The sequence below is a fragment of the Dasypus novemcinctus genome, chromosome 7, assembly GCF_030445035.2.
Source record: "Dasypus novemcinctus isolate mDasNov1 chromosome 7, mDasNov1.1.hap2, whole genome shotgun sequence".
In the NCBI taxonomy this organism is placed as follows: domain Eukaryota; kingdom Metazoa; phylum Chordata; class Mammalia; order Cingulata; family Dasypodidae; genus Dasypus; species Dasypus novemcinctus.
The window spans coordinates 108,724,100-108,745,483 of record NC_080679.1 but is presented as its reverse complement, the minus strand read 5'-3'; the positions used below and the strand labels follow the sequence as shown (position 1 = coordinate 108,745,483).

Sequence of the window (21,384 nt, the reverse complement as noted above, 5' to 3'; positions counted from 1 at the left end):
ATAATGGTTGAAAATTTCTGAACCCTATTGAAGGACAAAGATAATCATCTCCAAGAGGCACAGTGTACTTCCATCCAAAAAAATCTAAGTAGACCAACTCCAAGACACATAGTCATCAGAATGTCAAATACCAAAGACAAAGAGAGAATTCTGAAAATAGGAAAAGAAAAGCAATGCATAATATATAAGCAATACCCAATAAGATTAAATCCTGATTTCTCACCAGAAACCATGGAGGCAAGAAGACAGAATTATGATATATTTAAAATACTACAACAGAAAAGCTTCCAGCCAAAATAAATCTTATATCCAGCAAGATTGTCTTTCAAAAAATGGGACAAGTTTAGAATATTCACTGATAAACAGAAACTGAGGGAATTTCTAAACAAGAGACTAGATTTTCAGGAAATATGAAAGGATGTGCTAGAGCCTGAAAAGAAAAGACAGGAGAGAGAGGCCTGGAAGAGAGTCTAGAAATGAATATCAATAAAAGTAACAAAGTATCAAAAGAGTGGTGAAAATAAAATATGACAATTAAAAGTCAGATAGTCAGGAATAAACTTAACCAATGATATGAAGCATTTTATTTAGAAAACTGCAACTCAATGTTAAAAGAAATCAAAGAAGACCTAAATAACTGGACAAAGGCAACAGACTTGGCCCAGTGGTTAGGGCGTCTGTCTACCACATAGGAGGCCCACGGTTCATACCCCAGGCCCCCTTGACCCATGTGGAGCTGGCCCATGCGCAGTGCTGACGCACGCAAGGAGTGCCGTGTCACACAGGGGTGTCCCCGCGTAGGGGAGCCCAACGCGCAAGGAGTGCACCCTGTAAGGAGAGCCGCCCAGCGCGCAAGAAAGTGCAGCCTGCCCAGGAATGGTGCTGCACACATGGAGAGCTGACACAACAAGATGACACAACAAAAAGAAACACAGATTCCCGAACTGCTGACAACAACAGAAGCGGACAAAGAAGACAACGCAGTGAATGGGCACAGAGAACAGACAACTGGGGTGGGGGGAAAGGGGAGAGAAATAAATAAATAAATAAATAAATAAAATAACTGGATGAACATTCCATGCTCATGGATTGGAAAAATAAAAATAAATAGCATTAAGATGTCAATTCTACTCAAATTTATATACAGATTCGATGCAATTCCTCCCAATAAAAATTCCACCAGCACCAAAAAAAAAAAAAAAAAGAAACTGAAAACACTATCATCAAATGTATTTGGAAAGGTAAGGGTTCCTGAATAGCCAAAACACTTAAAAAGGAAAAGCTTATTCTCATCTCCAGACTTTAAACCATATTAACTAGCTATAGTGGTAAAAGCAGCATGGTACTGGCATAAAGACAGACACATAGAGCAATGGAACCAAACTGATGGTTCAGAAGCAGACCCTCACATATATGGTCAGGTGATTTTTCACTAGCCTGTCAAATCCACACAGCTCTGGCAGAACAGTCCATTCAGCAAAATAGTGCTGAAAGAACTGGATATCCATATCCAAAATAAGGAAAGAGTATCTCTATCTCACACCTTATCTAAAAATTAACTAAAAATCAATCAAAAACCTAAAAATAAAAGCAAGAGCCATAAAACTTCCAGAAAAAATTGTAGGAAAATATCTTCAAGACCTGGTGATAGGTAGTGAAATCTTAAAGGAGATAAGAGGAGGAATGAAACGGACTACTGATATTTAATGTATGTTGTAGAAGTTTTAATTAGTTTTACTGTAAAAGTGTATGGTGACACATAGTGAACCACAGCTAGTTTATAAATGGATATGTGACTGAAAATGGTGGTCTAGATATGTAAATGCCAATTGATAGATTGCTAGAGAATAATCTAGGAACTGAATAGCACTGCAAAACAAGAGGTGGAGGAGAATAGTGGTTGATGGTACAGATGCAAGTGTAATCTTTGTTAGCAAGAGCAAATGTATATCACTATTGTGTGGTGGTGGGAACATGGAGAAGCATGGGAAAAATATAACTGGAGTGAGCAATGGACTGTGGTTAGCAGTAACACTATAATATTCTTGCATATGCCAAAGATATACTGTGTTGATAATGGGGCAGTATGGAAAAATGTGAGCCAAATGTACACTATGGACGTGGTAACAATCAGATGATATTATCTTATCTGTAACAAATGTTCCACCACTATGTGGTGTGTTGATAGAGGGGTGTTGTTTGGGAATTCTGCATATGTGCATGATTGATCTATACGTTTACAACTTCTGTCATAAAAATATATTTAAAATATAACAATAGAGTGGGTTGGGAGAAAAATACACCAAATGTAAGATAAGGACTATAATTAGTAGTAAGCTTTTGACAATACTCTTTCATAATTTGTAACAAACATCTCATCACAATGCAAGTTATTGGTGGAGGGTTGATGTATGGGACCCCTGTATGATGTTATGCATGTTTGCTACATAAGTTCACAACTTTTACTATACACTTATTGTTTATGTATATTCATATATAAATGATATAAAGATAATAATAGGGTGGGCTGGGGAAAATACTTTGGTTAGTACTAATATTTGACAATGCTCTTTATTCATTATTAAAAATTTTTAACAACAATGCAAGGTATTTGTGGTAGGGTGAGGTATGAGAATACTGTATGATGTTATATATGTTTGTTTTATAAGTTCACAAGTATTACTATACACTTTTTATTTTTGTATGTTTATGTATGAGTGATATACTTCAATATTTTTTTTAAAAATTCAGTATAATGGTTTAGGAGAGCCAAGAAGTTGCTATTAGAAAGAAGTGATGGAAATCAGAGAGTACTAAGTCTAAAAAGGGAATCTAGAATAGAATATCTATAATGAGGAATGACAAGAATATTTCAGCATTTTTGTCTATAGAATCAAGTGATATGGCATACTTTCATCTGGGTGGTCTAGTCTATGCTTCAGCAGTTGCCACTAAAAATAAATGTCTGATTCAGCATCCTATTTTACCAGAAGTTATCTGACAGCTTGTATCTATTGCAAATGATGTGCATTAAAGCAAGATTGCTCTCCATCTGCTCGAAACTGTAGCAGTGGTTTCTATTATAACTCAGTTTAAAGAGAAAATGAGTCAGTTACTTAGACTAGGGAAGCACATTGTGGAAGATAGTAAACTATTGAAGAATCATACTCAATCACTATTGCAACTTAAAATCTTGACATATAAAATTATAGGCAAAATTTTTCAATTCAGACTGCCAAAAGAGAGAAAGCCTTGAGAAAATAGTTGCAATAAACAACAGTAATATTAATAGTAATAGTAATAATATTGATTATGGTGGCATTATATATATTATATGATGTTTTGTTCCAAAATAGCAACTTTTATGTATATGCTCTTGACTTAATTGATTGTCTTCTGTTCAAAAGTTGTGGTTAGGCCATCTATAGAGATGTTTTCTGGGTTTAAATCCTGAATTCATTATTTGGTTACTGTGTGGCATTTAGCTCTTAACTCTTCCCGCCTCAATTTCCTAATGTGTGTAATAAGTACAACAAATAATGCATATGTCATAGGCTTTTTTGAAATTAAGTGGATAAGACAAGCAAATAGCTTATAAACGAACATGGTAGATAAAGTACTATAAATGCCAATAATTATTATAACATCATAAGAATAATTATTTGATTTGAAAATGTGCTTTCTTTGTAAGCAGGTCTTTTGCTGTTGAAATAATGTGTTTTGTTTCTGGTTCTTGTGTCTGAAATCCCTGTGATGGTAGATATAAAAAGATCATCTTTCGTATTTGAACAAAGCAGTTTTTATTAATAAATTCAATCCCTTTTAGTAGTAATCACAAGAACAGACATGCAGTTCTATGGCATTTTTGAAATAAACACCCATAACAGACATGGTGATTAATTTTATGTGTCAATTTGGCTAGGCTACGGTGTCCAGTTGTTTGGTCAAACACTAGCCTAGATGTTGTTGTGAAAGTATTTTGCATATATGATTAGCATCTATTATAAACTGACTTTAAGTAAAGGAGATTGCCTTTGATAATGTGGGTGGGCTTCATTCAATCAGTTGAAGGTCTTAAGAGAGAAAAACTGAGGTTCAAAGGAAGAAGAATTTCTGACTCAGGACTACCACTTCAACTCCTCTCTGTGTCTCGAGCTGCCAGCCCCATCTCAGACTCAGACTGCAACAGCAAGTCTTGTAGGACTTTCAAACCATTAGACTGCCCTAAAGATTTCTGTCTTGCCAGCCTCTACAATCATGAGTATTAGTTTTGTTTCTCTGGAGAATCTTGAATGATATAGTAGGATAAAGTTAGTTGGAAGAGATGGAATATTTATAAGTACAGAATACGAAAAAACTTCTTTCTTTTAACATGCAATTTTGAAATATTTGTGTGTTCTCATCCTCATTTAAAATCATTGGAGGACTCGCCTAACTCCACACTGATTTATATTGTACCATTTTTCAGGCCAGCCACAAATAACTGAAGGAAGTATTTGAGAATATTTGCACTATCATTGATCCTGCATTGCATGGTGTTGTAGCATGCAGAAACAGACATTACAAGAGTGAGAGGAATAGGATTATGGTTATTATACAGTGGTGAAGAAAATCTGTCCTTCCTAAGGACAAAAGATTGATATTTCAGGACCTAATGTATCAAATTTAACAACAGAAAGAAGCTGGTCCAAGGTAGGCCAATTTCAAATGTGGACATGGAAATAGGATTTAGTGACAGGATAGCATAGAAAAAGATACCTCCCACTTCAAAAGAACCAAAATCAGAACAGAGAAAAACTGTTCTTACCTTGGTTAAGATTTTACCAATATTATATACTTGGAGAATTTCTGATGATCAAATACACAAACTCTTAATTATAGAGTACCAATATACCATTTGTTAACATGTCTACATCCCCCTACAACTCTCTATTGTGCGTAGTTACACTTATTCCATGGTGTGGATTTAGATATTCTCGTCCAAAATTGTTCTGTCTTTAAAGATCCCCTGTGTTCTTAAGAAGAAATATGAGGATAGAGTAAACTAGTGATCCTAAAATGTTTGATAAGATGAGGCTCACATAAATCATATGTCACTTTTGACTAAATAGGGAACTTCCCTTATTGGGGAAATTCAGCCACGAACCCTAGAAAATGACAACCTAAAGAAGAATTTTCTCCTGTTTGGTTGAGTCACCCAGTCCTTACATAGGACTAATCCATGATTATCTCATTTCTTTCTGCTTTTTCTAATAATTCCTTATTATCTGATCCTTCTCCTACTGCTCATGTTGCCAGCCAGATCTCAAGTTGACCTTCATCTGTGTGGAAAAAGCACCTTTATGGGTCCACTGATCCTCTAAGTTTCATAAGCTATTTCCTTCTCCTCAAACTATAACCTGAATGGTGAAAAAATTACAGATGAATATTCTTTCTACTCCACAAGAAAAGGAAATATTTACACACCTCCTTTTTTCCTCAACCACTGCAAGTTGTTTTGTAATTAAAATTGAGAATAAATATCCCTCTTAAATGCCAGCTTACTAAAAAGGGCTGAATAGGCATGGGAAAATAAACCCCATCATTATTATAACCATGGTAAGAGACACAGAGAGGTTTCTTTCTTCTGTCCTTATATGTTATACATTTCCAGTCAAATGCTCTTAATCGAACCCATTTCCTTGAAAGAGCTAACGATGCTTTGTAAAGGTGTTCAAGTTTCTATTTGAAGAGTAGCTGAGGCAAGAAAGTGAATTGGGCTCATGGAGAAAACATAGCCTAGTGGTTAGACAAAGAGCACAGAAAAAAGACATTTCTGGAATTTGACTACAACCAAGTGAGAATGTAGACATCCTGGATATCAGCACTAAGCAGAATAGATACACTATTCTGAAATTGGTCATCTGTTTCTTGGTAGATCCACAAATACAGTCACATGATCATTCACAAAACACAGTTTCTTTTCTCTTTAAATTTCCAGTAACAATTTCAATGTATCACATCTATTCATCTTCCCGGAGCTGATTGGTGAACTTGGAGCTGCCCAATGTTAAGGTATAAAATTGCTACACTGAATATTCCCAAGTGCCACTTTCCTCAAGGTTGAATACTTAATCTTTTGGATAAATGCTGGCTCACCACAAAACTCCCACTCATCTTGTTTTAAACCATCCAGTTTTAAAACTGACTCATTGTTGTATAGTGTAGTGGGCAAGAGTACAGGCTGTGGACTTTGACATTGCTTGACTTTGAATACTGACTTCAACACTTACTGGCTCTTTGACCATGGGCAAGTAATTTGACCTCCCTGAACTTCTTGTAAAAAAGGGGGACAATAGTAATACTTCATAAAAGACTGAAGAGTAAATGGATTAACTATGATTAATCCATCACCGTCCCACGTCCCACGTCCCACCTCCACTGACAAAGCCAAAATGAGTCAGGGGAAATTGAAACCATCTCCAGATCTTAGGGTGGATTCTGATTAATCCAAAACCAAGCAGTATTGGGAAGCGGACTTGGCCCAATGGATAGGGCGTCCGCCTACCATATGGGAGGTCCATGGTTCAAACCCCAGGCCTCCTTGACCCATGTGGTGTTGGCCCATGCGCAGTGCTGATGCATGCAAGGAGTGCGCATGCCACATAGGGGTGTCCCCCGCGTAGGGGACCCCCACGTGCAAGGAGTGTGCCCCATAAGGAGAGCCACCCAGTGCAAAAGAAAGTGCAGCCTGCCCAAGAATGGTGCCACACTCATGAAGAGCTGACACAACAAGATGATGCAACAAAAAGAAACACAGATTCCCAGTGCTGCTGATAAGGATAGAAGCAGTCACAGAAGAACACACAGTAAATGGACACAGAGAGCAGACAACTGGGGGGTGGGGGAGGGGAGAGAAATAAATAAAAAATAAATCTTAAAAAAAAAAAACAAATAAGCAGTACATGGTAGTACAACAGCTACTGCTGTTGCTCCAAGGATGAAAAGAAACTTTTTTTTTTTACATATTCTTATGTTGAATTTATAGGCCATATTTGGCCTGTGTTTTATAATTTTTCTCAAATGCTGCTAGCAGCAACATATCACCATGAGGGGAAAGGAATTAGACTGTAGCAGTGGATAGTAGATCAGATATATCGAAGGAATCTTGTTCTCTCATAATGTCACTGAGACACTGTTTCAACCAATCCTAGATGCAGCCAAGCATGCCTTTATCTGGCCTTCCTCTCACATGAGGTAATAAATTTACTTAATATATAAGCCAGTTGGAATTAGGATTTCTGTTACTTAACGTCAAAAATATTCTAAAACATACCAACCATGATTATATTATATTTAGACTGATTCACGGTCTCTCCTTTCTTTCTACCTATTGTGCTACTCCCCAGTCACCAATAATTCATTTTGTCCTCCATTACCAGATTGCACTTCTAGAGACACTACATTTATTCAAAGTGTATTCCAAAACAAAGAGAGACAGAGACAGAGATAGAGAGAGATGATAGAGATAGGACAGTGAGAGGGAAAGAGAGAGAAACAATAACTTACTGTCTGTCAAGAAAAATCTAATATAGCCATTCTGGAAAACAATACATTCTAAGCCCTGGGGATACTAGTGAGATATTAAGAAACACAAACAGAAAAAAAATAATCACTCTAATGTTCTAAAAGGGTTGGAAAAAATTTTTCTCATGGTGTGTCAAGTGCTTCCAGAGGAGCATGCTTAGGTTCTAAGAATCTGGTCCTAGTTATTTGGAGAAATGGTCCAAATGTGGAGATGCCTATTATTTTCTCTTTGAACTGTGTTTAATTTGCTGTTTCTCTGATTGTATTTTTTCCAAGCAAACTTTTAATAGATAATTTGAATGACTGAGTTCTGAGGAGGAAGGACGAATCTAAAAATAACTCATTCAAAATAAAAGAATAAACCTAAATTCTGGAGAAAGTTGACCTTAATCAATTTGAGATAACTTTGAAAATAAAGCCCCTTACCATACTAATCTACTCTATTTTTGATTTATTAGAATCACCAAAAGGCAAAGAAAAAAAATGAAATCAGGTACTGGTTACAGTCACATTCATCTGTCAACCAGAATCTCATGCCCTCTCCTCACCCATCTTAAATGTGGGGTTATAACTGAGAGTCAACTCCCCGGCAAGAAACAATATTTTCTTACAACTCTCGCATCCAAACGTGGCCACGTGAATAAGTGGCACTACCGTAGGGCAACTGAAATTAAGTACGTCATAGCAGAGCTGGAGGGTTTTAAAAGCAAGTTTACCTTTCCTTTCCTAGGTCAAAAATTTAGAATCTGCTCATGTCCTTGGATGGAGTAGCTTCCAGGTGGAAAGATACATCATCCCAGAATCACCACATGAAAAAAAGATTGACAATAACTAGGAACCCATGCACTGGACCCTTACAAAGACAAGACAAGAAAGAAGTTTCTATTGTACTAATCTACTGAAATTTATAGCTGCTAGTATTAACATAAAAAATTCAGGAATTGAATTTTTTCAGAAATTATGGTACTGCCTAAAACAAAACCTAGTTGAATTTTTTAAGAAAGCATGGTACTGCCTAAGTCAAAACCTAAAATATGTACCATTGTCTTAGAAGTATAGTGTCAGGCAACAGGGAAAATATTATTGGGAGCTGGAAAGATTCAGGGTCAAAACAATTGGTAAAAAAAAAAAAATCTTACTTGAAATATCTTGGAAGGAAAGCCAATTGCTTTCTGAGACTGAATTTAAGGGAAAAAGATAAAAAGTATAATACTAGTAATTGTATTAGTTACTACACAATTGCTTTAGCACAATATCATGAAAGAATATAGTTTCTGGAAGAACAGGCTGATTTGAGAGGCAAAAAAAAAAAAAAGAAATGGAATAGAGTAAGTCCAAAAACTTGGGGCCTCCCAGGCTTTGACAAGCCAACTACTTCTAGGATCTAAAACTGAAAGAGAAAATACTGAAAAGCCAACTGCTTCTAGGATCCAAACACTAAGAGAAAATACAGAAAATGGCTTTGAACAAAAGTCAATCAAGACTTCTCAATTAACCTGTGGAACTTAGCCCTCAAATAATAGGAATTTTCTTCCCACTGAGGCAGTGTTTCTGATGGCCTCAAAATAGCTGCTTATGAGTTGGAAGAGAAAGCCAAGAAGGTGAGGTGAAAAGGAATAAATTTGGCTCGATAATTATGTTTAAAATATAACTTTGAATGTGGTTATTTGTATGCATATTACTAACTGAAAGCAGAAAAATCGAAATGATAATAATTTTAAGGGAATTTATATCCCCCAAAAGTTATAAGTTACAAGTTTACAAAATCCTGTGTGTCTTCAAACCTTAAAACAACTTGCAAGGGCAAGAAACAGTCTGTGAAATATATAGAGCTCCCAGGCAGAGGATATTCCCCATTGCCAACTTTAAATGTAGTATGGGGCAAAACAGACTAAAAAGAACCTCCCAGTGGAAGCATGGGTAAATGGTAGAATGAACCATGGAGACCTTTGCAGAGAAAAGACTAAGAGTCTAACAGTGACTTTCCAATCACCAAAGATGGGTGTCTTCATTTTACTCATCTGGCAGGATTTTATCATTGCTATAGATCAATGAATTCTGTGTACTTCCCAGTCTATTGCTTTCTAAATAGGACTTTTAAAAAAAATTATTCTGTCGCTGCTCCATCATTGTAAACAAAATGTGGAAGAAGCAGCAGAGCAGAGATATGTTGTCTTTCTGTTCTTGTCTTTTATGGCTGGACATAATGGAGAGGACTGTACACCTGTATTTTTACTTAAATGTAGTGTACTTTAGGTATGGGAAAAAGAGTGCACATGATACTATTCTTCAGTAAGTCCAAAGAGAAGACTGAAAGAACAGGCACAGGGTTCATTGAAAATGTATGCCTCTGCTTCCATGGTATGACGTTACGGGAAAGCAGCAGCCTAGCCAGGGGTCTTATTTCTCTGATTCTCCTTGCATACAGATATGGCCATTTATCTAGGGCTTGGCAACAGAATGTGAGAAAAATGATGTGAGTAACTTTTAGGCTGAGCTCTTTAAGAAATGGGTATGTCTTCTCTACTGTTTTTGCCCTTTCTTCTAGTTAGGAATTGAGTATTCCAAAGCCCTGTGAGGTTCTAGAGTCATAACATGGAAAGAATTTGATCTTTGAATAACTACATGCAGGAAAGCTGCCCACCAATTTGCTGTACCCTCATTGGACTTGTGTATGGATGTGAAATGCATTTTTACTGGGTTAAATAAAAATTTTGGAGTTTATAAAAGCAACTACCGTTATACTAATGAATGTAGTATTTAGGAGATTATTTAAAATTTAGTATGTACCCTGTGAAAATTATACTTCTCTTATCCAGGCAACTTGATGAGCAAATAAGTTAAATTTGTATGTGTACATTTGAAATGTTTTATTCAAATTAAAATACATAACACAATTTACAAAATAAAAAGAATAATTTACTTCCATAAAATTAATTTAAAATTTTAATTAATTAAAATTAATTAAGACTTCTTAAACATTGCAGAGTTTCAAATATATTAGACAGGTTCCAGATTGAATTTAGACAGGTCCTAATTCTAAATACCAATGGGACCCAGAGTGGAAGCTTCTATAAGGCAAGAGTACATTTTTATACATATTCCATTATAATGTCATTTTTTATCAACCAGATTTAGGAAGTAAATACAAAGGTCTGCTAATTTACTTTGGTTGTTGATAATATTAATATGTCTATATTCAATCATGAAGAACAGTGACAAAAATTGTTGTTTTTTTCTCTAAAAGCATTACATTATTTTAGGATGTCATTGGGGCATATTTGCAGTTAATTGTATAAGTTTAGGTCAAATGCTTACAAAGACAATTATTTCTCTGAAACCAAAAGAAGACCAAACCTCCACAATCATCTTTACTCTTCACGTAATAAAAAAAACCAAAAAAACAAAACTTGAGTAAAAAGAGCCTGACTCTGGAAAACATCCACCTTGACCCTAATGCCAGGTCAATATCTTCCAAGTCAAACCATGAAGTGTCTGGCTTAAGGGAAAACATCAATTTTGGTACGGTATTCTGCAAGGCTCAGCATTCAAGCAGAACAAAACATAACTCAGCATAAAAGCTGAATGTTGTCTTTCCTTTTTTTTTCTTTTTTGGTTGAACACAATTATATAGCCATTAGTAAATTCTTGTATTTATATGTGTACTAAAGAGACTCTAATGCATAAGGAGCTGATGTCAAGTACTTATGTTATTGTTTTTAATTCTTTCCTTTCTTTTGCAGTGTTTACAAACCAAGATTTTCTCACATTTTAAAAAATAACATTTTGTGCCTGACCTACTTTTTACCTTAGCGATTTTTTGAAAATATTTGAAATCACTGTTTAGTATTCTATTTGCTATTTGGAATGCAACTGTTTTTGTTTCCGCCCCCCGCCTTTGGTAACTATTATAACTATTTTTTCTTTTTATAATATTCGATATTTGATGTATAACTGTTATACTCCAAGTTCCATGGGAAAACAGATCATATTATTCACCTTTGATGCCTTATTACATTTGAGTGATACAAGAGAGGTGTCCAGATACTTTCAAAAGCAGTAGCCATTGGCTCATATCTACTTCTTCTTGTCATAGAACTCCATGAGGGAAATAAATGGAAATAATTTTCAACTTGCAAATATAAAACTAGTTTTTCTAATAATTGTCACAGTTTCTCCCAGGATGTAAGATATTCTCTGGCACAGAGTAAGAAAGCTTTCATGCCACTTGAGAATAATTTTATAAGTGAAACAATAACTTGCTTAATACTACCCCAGTGGCTTAGAAATGTTCACATAGCTTCTAAGAGTGTTGGAGATTCTGACAGAATAAAAACTGCCTTTAAAGATAAAAATTGGGATACTAGGGGTGTTTTCCAGAATGCCCTTCACACTTCTCAGTATTGTATAGAATGTTACTGGAAAAAATAAATAAATAACCTGTCATTTACCTTGAAAAGTGGTAAGAAAAATATTTCTCAGCAATTTAAATGCCTTGGCTAAAAGAGAATGGAGATCTCACAGAAGAGGGAATAAGGAGCTGAAACAAAATATTTATCTATATTCCAAACAGGTTTAGCTTAGTGAAAAGAGACCCCCTCAGTGCCTAGGAAGAACAAAGAAAAGATAAAGGACTTCACATGAGAAGGGACTATCAGGGGACAGTGACTGAAGCAGACTTGTTGGTTCATTACCCATTTTTCTCCTTCTACATCTGCTTAGCCCCAATTCTGTTCCCATTTCCCTCTGTCCTCCATATGTCAATGGTAAAAGTGATCTAATCCACGGTGGTTGTCTCATTTCTTGAACCAATGTTTGTTTTCAGTGGGCATGAACTCCCATCCTGACCAAGAAGACAAAGACACAGGAAATATCTGGTTTGGGAGCTCTTCTACACCCACGGAAGAAACTGTACTTGTTTTTCACTGACTGTTTCTACATGGGGTCCCTAGAATTTTGGATGCCATTTTACAATCACAGTGGAATTAGCCTGAAAAGAATCCACTAAAGATCACATCACAGAGCAAATAGTGGAAGGAGCCTGGATTCTTAATGGTGTTTTGAGCCTCTAATGTAACTAACCCTGGAATTTTCCTAAATCTAGATTTTAAGTGAGATAATAAATTGGTTCATTTTTTATGCTACATAACAGTGGTTTTCTACTTACTTCATCCATTTAAATAGGTAGTATTAATCAGAATGGTAATTCAGAAAGGAAATCTCTTTAATAGAGAGTGGTTGGAAGGTGGAAAAACATTGAGCATAATTAGGAGAAATAGAATATGTATTCTTAATTTAGAGATAAGTTAACAGACAGTGAAAACTTATTGAGTGAAAAAAGAGAGGGAAAAAAACAGCAAAGAGAATAAGTGGAAATGTGAAATGTTCTGCATTATTTTGACTTTTAAAATGATGTGAGTCACCAGCCAAAAGTTGGAAACAACCCAGGGGTCATCAACTGATGAATGAATACACAAATAGTGGAGAACAAACATGATGGAATACTATGCAGTGGTAAGAAGAAATGAAGTTATGAAACATGTAACAACATGGATGAACCTGGAGGACATTATGTTGAGTGAAGCAAGCCAGACACAAAAGGACAACTACTGTATAATTATCCTATTGTGAATTAAATATATTATGTGAAATATAAATATAGTACATGAAACATGAATATGGGTAGAATTGCATATATAAGACCATCTTCCTTTGAAGCTGAAGTGCAAAGTGTTAATATCAGACAAAAAAAACACAAAAACATACTAAGGAAACCAGACCAAGTACTACGAATTGTATGCTTCTATTTATATAAAATATAAATAAAATCAATTTATAAAGATGAAAGGAGATTAGGGGTTATGTAGGTCTGAGAAGGAATGCTAGGCAGGTCCTTCTTTTTGGAGTAATGAAGTTGTTCTAAAATTTTTGAGATGATGAATGTACAACATCATAATTATACTAAAAGCCATTGATTATATTCTTTGGACAGAATAGCCAGAAACAGGAGCTATGTACAGTAGGGGAAGCATAAAGAAATTGAGAGGTGAGGAAATTTCTTGTTTGTTTGTTTTTTATTAGTAGTATTATTGAAATAATGAAAATGCTCTAATAATAATGAACATACAACTATGTGATTACACCAGATACCACTGATTGTACATTTTGGATGAATTGTATGTTTATTAAAATGTATCAATAAAATTGATGTGTTTAAAAAACTAATCAAGATGATCTTTTCACAGTTTACTAAAAATAGAAAATGATCTGCGTCAAGAACACATTGGGAATTGAACCAATTTGAGCTAAGTTGCCAGTACAGACTATCCTACACATAAACTCCTCCAAGCTGTCCTGCCATATTCCCAGGCTAGTTACTATGTAATAGGAAAATCACTTTCAATTGAAGAAAACACTAATTAAAGGTAATATAATACGTGAACCTCCACTTGAGGAAAGATCTGGAGAGGAATTTGATAAAAGACTGAATCAGATAAATAATTGTTATGAGAAGCATTTGAGTTATATGTAAAGAGCTAAGATGGATTTATACTCAAGTGAGAATTTAAGCTACTGACTTCTCTCAAAATCAGTGTAGACAATGAAAAGCATAACTGCATATCTTTGTGGGCTTTCCTAGTCCCACCAGTTATACCTGAAATAGAACTTTGGAGTCAGAACTTGCAGGAGTTCACATTTCTAGGACCCTTAGTAAATTAACTAGGTAGTTGCTGCTTTGGTAGTTCTCCATAAATCTAAGTAGCACCCAGGAAAGTTAGACCCACCCCAAGGAGAGAGTAGAGTAAAATAGGAATATATAGAATATAATAGAATATATAGAAAAAACAGGAAACATTAGGGATACATAGAATGCATAGATAGGAAAATATTTATACATTTAGCTAGATTATAGATACATAAAAAGAAAAATAGATAACTTTATAATGATACCACTTGAATCTGTATACATGATAAAAACACATTGGTAAATTTTTTGAATAATCAAAACAAATTTATAAGTCTAGGGATTTTGTTATTATACTGTATCAATCTCCCACTGAGTATGAGGAGAAGTAGGCAAAGCATCCCCTTGACACTTTCCATTATATATTGGGTGCAGGTGAATGCAGAGATCAGCCCACCCTAGATGCCTTCTAGGTCAGGACCTAGATGATTTCAAAGAAACACTAATAGCCTAAAATGTACTTTGGCAGTTAATTTTGTTCATTAGACTATTTTATTTAAAAAGAGATTTTATGTTCAAGATATTCAAGAGATAAATTATAAAAGGTCAATGTTGGAACCAGAAGAATGTTTATTGGAGCAAACAGAATGCAAAGGTTTTCTGAGACCAACTAAATTCACAACGGTCTTCAGGAAGCATATCTCTCCTTAATAATGGGGATGTGTGTCAGATTGTGAGGACCTAAGTGACAGTGCTATATGGAAATGGTAAAGGAGGCTAGGAAATTTTTTGTTTATTGTTTGGGTTTTCTTATGTGTGTGTGGGTGGAGTTCTTCCTTAAAAGTAAATCTATCAAAATGTGAATAATAATTTCAAAATATTAGGACAGTCATGAATTGCAGATGGGTGTACAACCCTTGAAGATTGCTATTTCCATGGGGAGAAAAAGAATGCATGGGGGCATCATCTTTAGAAGCTTCCTCCTATTCAACCACATAGCAACGTCAAAGCCATCTCCAATCCTCAAATCAATAGTTGGGGGGCAAATTCCAGGTTTAATTTATTAAATTAATGTAGCATAAGAGGTTTAAGAGCTAAGGGTCTACAACAATTCTTCGTATGTACCATCGCAAGTGAATTAATGAATGCAGACTCCAGCCTCTAACCTGTCCTGATCTGGAAGTCTCCTAAACAGAAGAAAGAAACCTGATGTCTTTCCCAGGGATCTTTTTGTTCCAAAACTCCCTTTATGGGCATGAGCAAATCTGTTTCATTTCTAGCTTCTCACAAAGACAAAATACTTTTTTTCTCATTACCAACATGGAGTCATGGACTCTCAAATAAAATCATACTGATCATTCTGCTATTCACTCTCTGCAAGTCAATGCATCCGTCCTACAGAAAAAGAGTATGATACACTGTACCTGGAAAATATTTAATGTCTACTGTTTGTTTTAACATAGGAGATCTTCTCCCTCTTCCCCCCAAACCCTTCTCTTTTTGTTTCTCTCTTGCTTTACCCATGTCACCTAATTCTATTAAGTTCTATATATAGTACTACAATTCTCCCAAAATATTTTCCCCCAAATTTTCAACTCTAACACTAGTACCATCATCAAAATATCCCTTTAATTTTACTGTTTTCCTAATAATTTCTATGCTGAGGATTAATTGATCTCTCTCTCTAGCAACTACGTTGCAAAAATATCACATTCATGGGGAAATATATTCTTGTTTAAGTCTAGTGTGAAGATTTTAATTTAATAGGGAGCTGATACCTATACCTTACAGCTAAAATTATAGACTACTTCCTTTCCTGCCCTTGATTACAACCTTTAAAAGACCCAAACACTGCACAGCTAAATATTGAAGTAGTTTCATGTTATAAAAGTTCAACAGACAAAAGGGATTAGGAAGGCATTTGTTCTTTACCGTTATCTTTTGAAAGACCTTGAGGGAATCCAAATACATCGTGCACAACATTAATTATTAAAATAGTGTTTCCTCCATTACCTTCGTCCCCATACCCACAGCTCTTCTGTACTTTTCACCTCCACATGCACTTCATCATTATTCTCAGACTGGACAGCATTTTACTTTATTATATAACAGATCATGAAATAAACCTTTTAGAAGAGTTTCTATTCAAAGGAGAATAAAGCTAGAAATGGAAAGATGATCTTTGGTGTGGTGGGTTATCGGTCGCATCACTCTAGTCATAATGATATCATAAGAGTTGGAAATAATAGTAATTAATTTGAGGGAACATGGAGAACAGCACTTTACATATTCTACAACTCAAAAAGTACCAAAGTGTTTTATATATTTGACCTAATTAATCCTCACAGCAGGCATGCAGTGGACTATCATTATTCACATATTTTCAGTGAGAAAACAAATGCACAAAGAGACATGCAAAGTCACAGAGAGTAAGTGCAGAAGCCAGGATTTGACCTCAGCAAGACTAACTTCGGAATCAAGTTCTTAACTATCAATCAAGCAAAGTCCATAAAATATCTGCCTGAAATGCTGTTTTTGATGGTGGTTGGACTGAATTATCTTCATACTACCTTTCAACTCTAATGATTCCAAAAAAATAATTTGGGAAAGTTTCTCAGGGAACCTTTGAGATAAAATATCAGTAAAATTTGAAAGGAAGAAGAAGTATCAAGGGGCATCTCCAGAAAAATGGTCTGTATTAGTCTACAATTTAGAGTCAACGTTCACATCTAAAACCCAAGCAAATGAACAAGCCAGTTTGGGAAATGATCTCTTCATTGACTAATTTGGAATTGGAGACTGGCTCAAGGCATAGTGATAGTCCAAAGAAAATTAGTAATCCAATTTCAAACAATAGAGAATGAAAAACATGACAGTAATGATAATACTGCTAGTTTTTTGATGAAAAGGGAATAGGAGTTGAGAAAAGGGGGGAAATATACATATATATATATGCACATTATAAATATATATATGTATATCCTCCCCCCAATGAAATCTCTGGTGAAGTAAGGCAAATCTCCTTATATTTCCAATCCTGTTAAGAGCAAGCTCTAAGAGTCAAGTCAGACTTTTAATTTATTCTTATGTTTTCTGAACTCAAGTTATATCAGACAAAGCCAAAGATACGTCATCCTGTACATCTGCAAAAATGTCTGAGAAATTTCACTGGATGTACTTTCCCCTTTGTCAGGTTATGCAAAGTTGTTCTAGCTTCATATACCCAAGTTACTACAAGGTGGGTCCCACAGTAGTAGTTAAAGGAAAATTCCACTGTTCCTTCCATAGATGGCATCACATTAATGCTGGCAAATTTCTGATAGGAAGACAATGGTAGAATATATTTGAAATTGTTTTATTGCAACAGGCCTATGTTTAGAAAATAACAGAGGTTTTCCTTCTATGATTTCTACGATTCATGATTGAAACACTGTGAGAGAGACACAGAGTAAACTCAAATAATTCCAAAGAACCTATTATGATAAATGATACATGACAGAATTACATTTAAATGTTGCTAGGCCCGAAGGAATCCAGCAGAGAATAAGCACAAACAATATGGGTGTTTTCTATTCCTAATTCCTTTGACAAAAATTACGAAATATGGTTCTTTCATATAATGGTAGGGAGAAATAGGAAGCCTGAGAACCTAAAATATGTTGCTGTACAGGAAGAGAGAGGGTGTTGTCACATATTTTATATCTCAGATTGGTAGTTTCATTTGAAAAGGGTCTCTGGATTTTTGTTTTAAGAATGGGGAAGAGGGAGAGTGGTGGAGAGAGGGGAGAAATACAATAACTTCACCTTTTAACATGTTGACAGATAAGACTGTCTAAACGCTGATTTGAAATTCAGTGAGCACTTCCAAGAAAGAATTCACAAGCAAATATATTTCTAACCAGGATGCCAAAAAGGATGTTTTTAGCACATTTGTAAATTTCCAATTCTTTCTTACTACCCTTACCCAACAACCCGGACAAATCAGTTTAAAAACAACTTCTTTTACTAATGTCTTTTGAAGTATCACTGCAGTCAGATTGAGTCAAGTAACCATCTGCTGCAAATACAAATAGAGCTACATTCAAGAATTATATTACACAGCCTTCTTAGCAAAGTTCTTACGTGCAAGCTGTTCTTGTCAAAATCGGAACCATTGTGATGATGCATCTTAATATTCAATCAGACTTTAAGTAAAGAGTGACAAAAGTCCACATATGGATGACAGCTGTTTCTTTAGTAAATATTTTCCCATTTATTGAATGGAGGCTTATGGCAGTTTAGGATGAGTTCCATCAGACATTTCAGCCTGAACTGCCTGGGGATTATTAAAACAATAAAAAGGGATAAAATTTCAGTGTTCAAATCCTTGCTATAATTTATAGCTTAAAAAATAATAGCTCCACCAATTAAAGTAATGTGCTATACCACTTATTTTTATACTGAGTGGGGAACTGAATTCATAGGACTTTGTACATCCCCCCCCCAAATAATATTACAGTGTTTGTAAACAAAAAGTATAATTTGTGCATTAATTTTACAACCATATGAACAAAATTAATGGAAATTTAAACATTTTATGGCTAAATTTTGACTAATTGTAAAATATTAGAAAAGGTAATGAACTGATAAAGATAATGTCCCTTTTCAACCAATCCAATGGTTTGCAAAACTGGAGAGTTAAAAATAAACGTAAATATATTCTGTTGAGGACTTTACTATCTCCATAATAATATAGCATCTACATATCAGTAGTTAGAGAAAACAAGTTATTGTCTAAATGTTATGCTCGACAAATACGCATGTTAATAGTATAACTTTCAAGTAGCATTTTTCTGCAATTTATGAACTACAAGGTCCTTTGCTAAATATAATCACACCTTTTGGGAGAGTGGTAGGCGGTCTTAGGTTATATCTGAAATATTAGTCTGTTAAGGAATTGGTATTACTCATCTTCTGCATGCTATAGCCATTTTCACTACCTGCAATACAGTTGTTACAATGAACACTTAATTTTTTTTTTGCATCTGTGTTATTTCTCAAAATTCTTGCCAGACTCTCATCTTTAAAAAAATTTTCTATAGAAACTATTTCAGAACAAAGACTATTAAGAAGAATTGCTTACCCTGCTATTGGATCTACTGCTATTGCCTTAGGATTATGAAGCTCCAGATCAATGAGGGTGACACATACAGACCCGTTGTAATTACAAACAAAGATCCGGTCACTGACATGGTCCACAAAATAGAGATTTCTGGTGAGCCAGTCAATTGCCATTTGTTGCACATCTGAAAAAAAATGCACAAAATCATTGAATGACAGGTGCAAATCTAGTATCATAAGCCAAGAGTAGATAAGTCTGCCCAAATCATCACACAGGATGTTTCATTTCAAAAGTATAGATATTTTTTAATGATAAAAAACTAAAGAGAAAATCACTTTCTATGCCAGAATAAAGGTTTTAATTATGCTGTAAAATAACGAGTACCTCTTGGTACATTTCCTTTGGCTATTTGAGGACTGAGGGAGACCCAGACGAATATACAAAAAGTTTCTAAATTGTAAGATATAGCTATTTACAAGAAAATCTTTCTCTCTTACATCTTCATTTGTCCAAAATAATTCATCCAACCCATTGGGCATAAATGGTTCAGTGGCACAGGTAAACTCTTAAGTATTAGGAGGAGTAAATGACTATTGTGAGCTTGGGCCATCTCCTTATTCTCAGATGCACTTCTATCAAAGAAAGAGAGTACAGGAGAAGGTGGAAAAGGAGATCTCTGAGATTATTGTTTTCAAAAAACTACCCAAAACTTGGAAATAAAGCAAAAGGAAGGGTGGCGTTCTCTTTCAATGTTATATATAGATACTGTAAAACAGGTCTGCTCAAGAATTAATTAATTCTCTAGAAGAGTGCTGTTCAATAGAACTTCTTGCAATAATGGACATATTCTATATCTGTACTGTCTAATAAAGTAGCCATTAGCCAGGGGTGCTTCTTGAGCACTGAAAAGGTGGCTAGTGTGATTCTGAAACTGAATTTTTTAATGTTTAATTTTAATTATTTTAACTTAACTTTGATTTATGTGGATGGCTAGTGGCTGCTCTGTGGACAACATAGCTTTAAGAATGTATCTGTGTTTTTTTTTGGCTCTTTTCTATTTGATCAGATCTAGACACTACAATATTACATGCTAAATTGTAGATATTTACATGATAGAATGGATTAAGATTATAGGTTTTTTTTTTGTCCTGAGAGACATTAACCAGTTTTATGTTTAATCTAGAAAAGCATTGTTTTGCCTTAAAATACCTATAAACACCCCATGCAGGAATGCTCCTTGAGCAGCTTTACAAACTTACTGATTCCCTCAGTAATACCGTCAATAAATTTTTGACTCACGGTCATTCCAGATTCTTACAACAGTCAATTTTTTAAATTTGAAAATCATACTCTGGTATTTCCTTGATCTAACTCACCACGGATCTATGATTCATTAACTAAGCAGAGTAAACTTCTTCAGTCTGAGCCTAATAGTCTTCCTACGATATGGCTCAAAATACTACCTCAGTAACATGCTGCTTCAGTAAATGATATTCTCTCAGCAGAAAGAATGATATGAATGCATGTGTCAGCATTATCTCATAATGGCATACTGTCAAAGCGAGGTAAAGAAAGCAACTTTGTGGGAGTTTCTATCATGCCCTACAAGGACAAGCAGAAAGTGGATATTGCAATTCACTGGATACAGACTTTTTGGCCATCAATTATAGTTTCATTCCTGAAATATCCAGTTTTTATGAAATAGTATTTAAATGTTCTTCAAATAACAAGAAGCTTTTTTCCCAACCAGTTCAGAAACAGGAGTTTTAAAACTCTGCAGTATTTCTCAGTCTCCAGAAATCTGGAAAAGTATGCTTCGTTTTGCTTTGAGCTTGCTTGCCTTATTATATCAGCTGGAGCTCAGGACCTACTGTTTCAAATGCCATTTCAAATACCTTGGGCTCAGATAAAGCATATGTCAGAGAAACCATTCAATGACCCATCCTTCACACTGGGCATGCAGCTGGTTTAGTCTATGCAATTGTAATTTCATACAAAAGAGCTGTTTGACAGCATTCACACCTTTTTTCTA

The 21,384-nt window shown here is 35.0% G+C and overlaps 1 protein-coding gene across 1 annotated transcript in view; it reads right to left on the bottom strand.

The window, feature by feature from the left end:
- LRP1B (LDL receptor related protein 1B) overlaps window positions 1-21,384 on the bottom strand; it is a 2,023,931-nt gene that overhangs the window by 1,049,336 nt on the left and 953,211 nt on the right. The window contains exon 7 of the mRNA XM_058301027.2: window positions 19,374-19,536. Within this exon, the coding sequence (XP_058157010.1) occupies window positions 19,374-19,536 (163 nt within the window). The remainder of the gene's footprint in view (window positions 1-19,373; window positions 19,537-21,384) is intronic.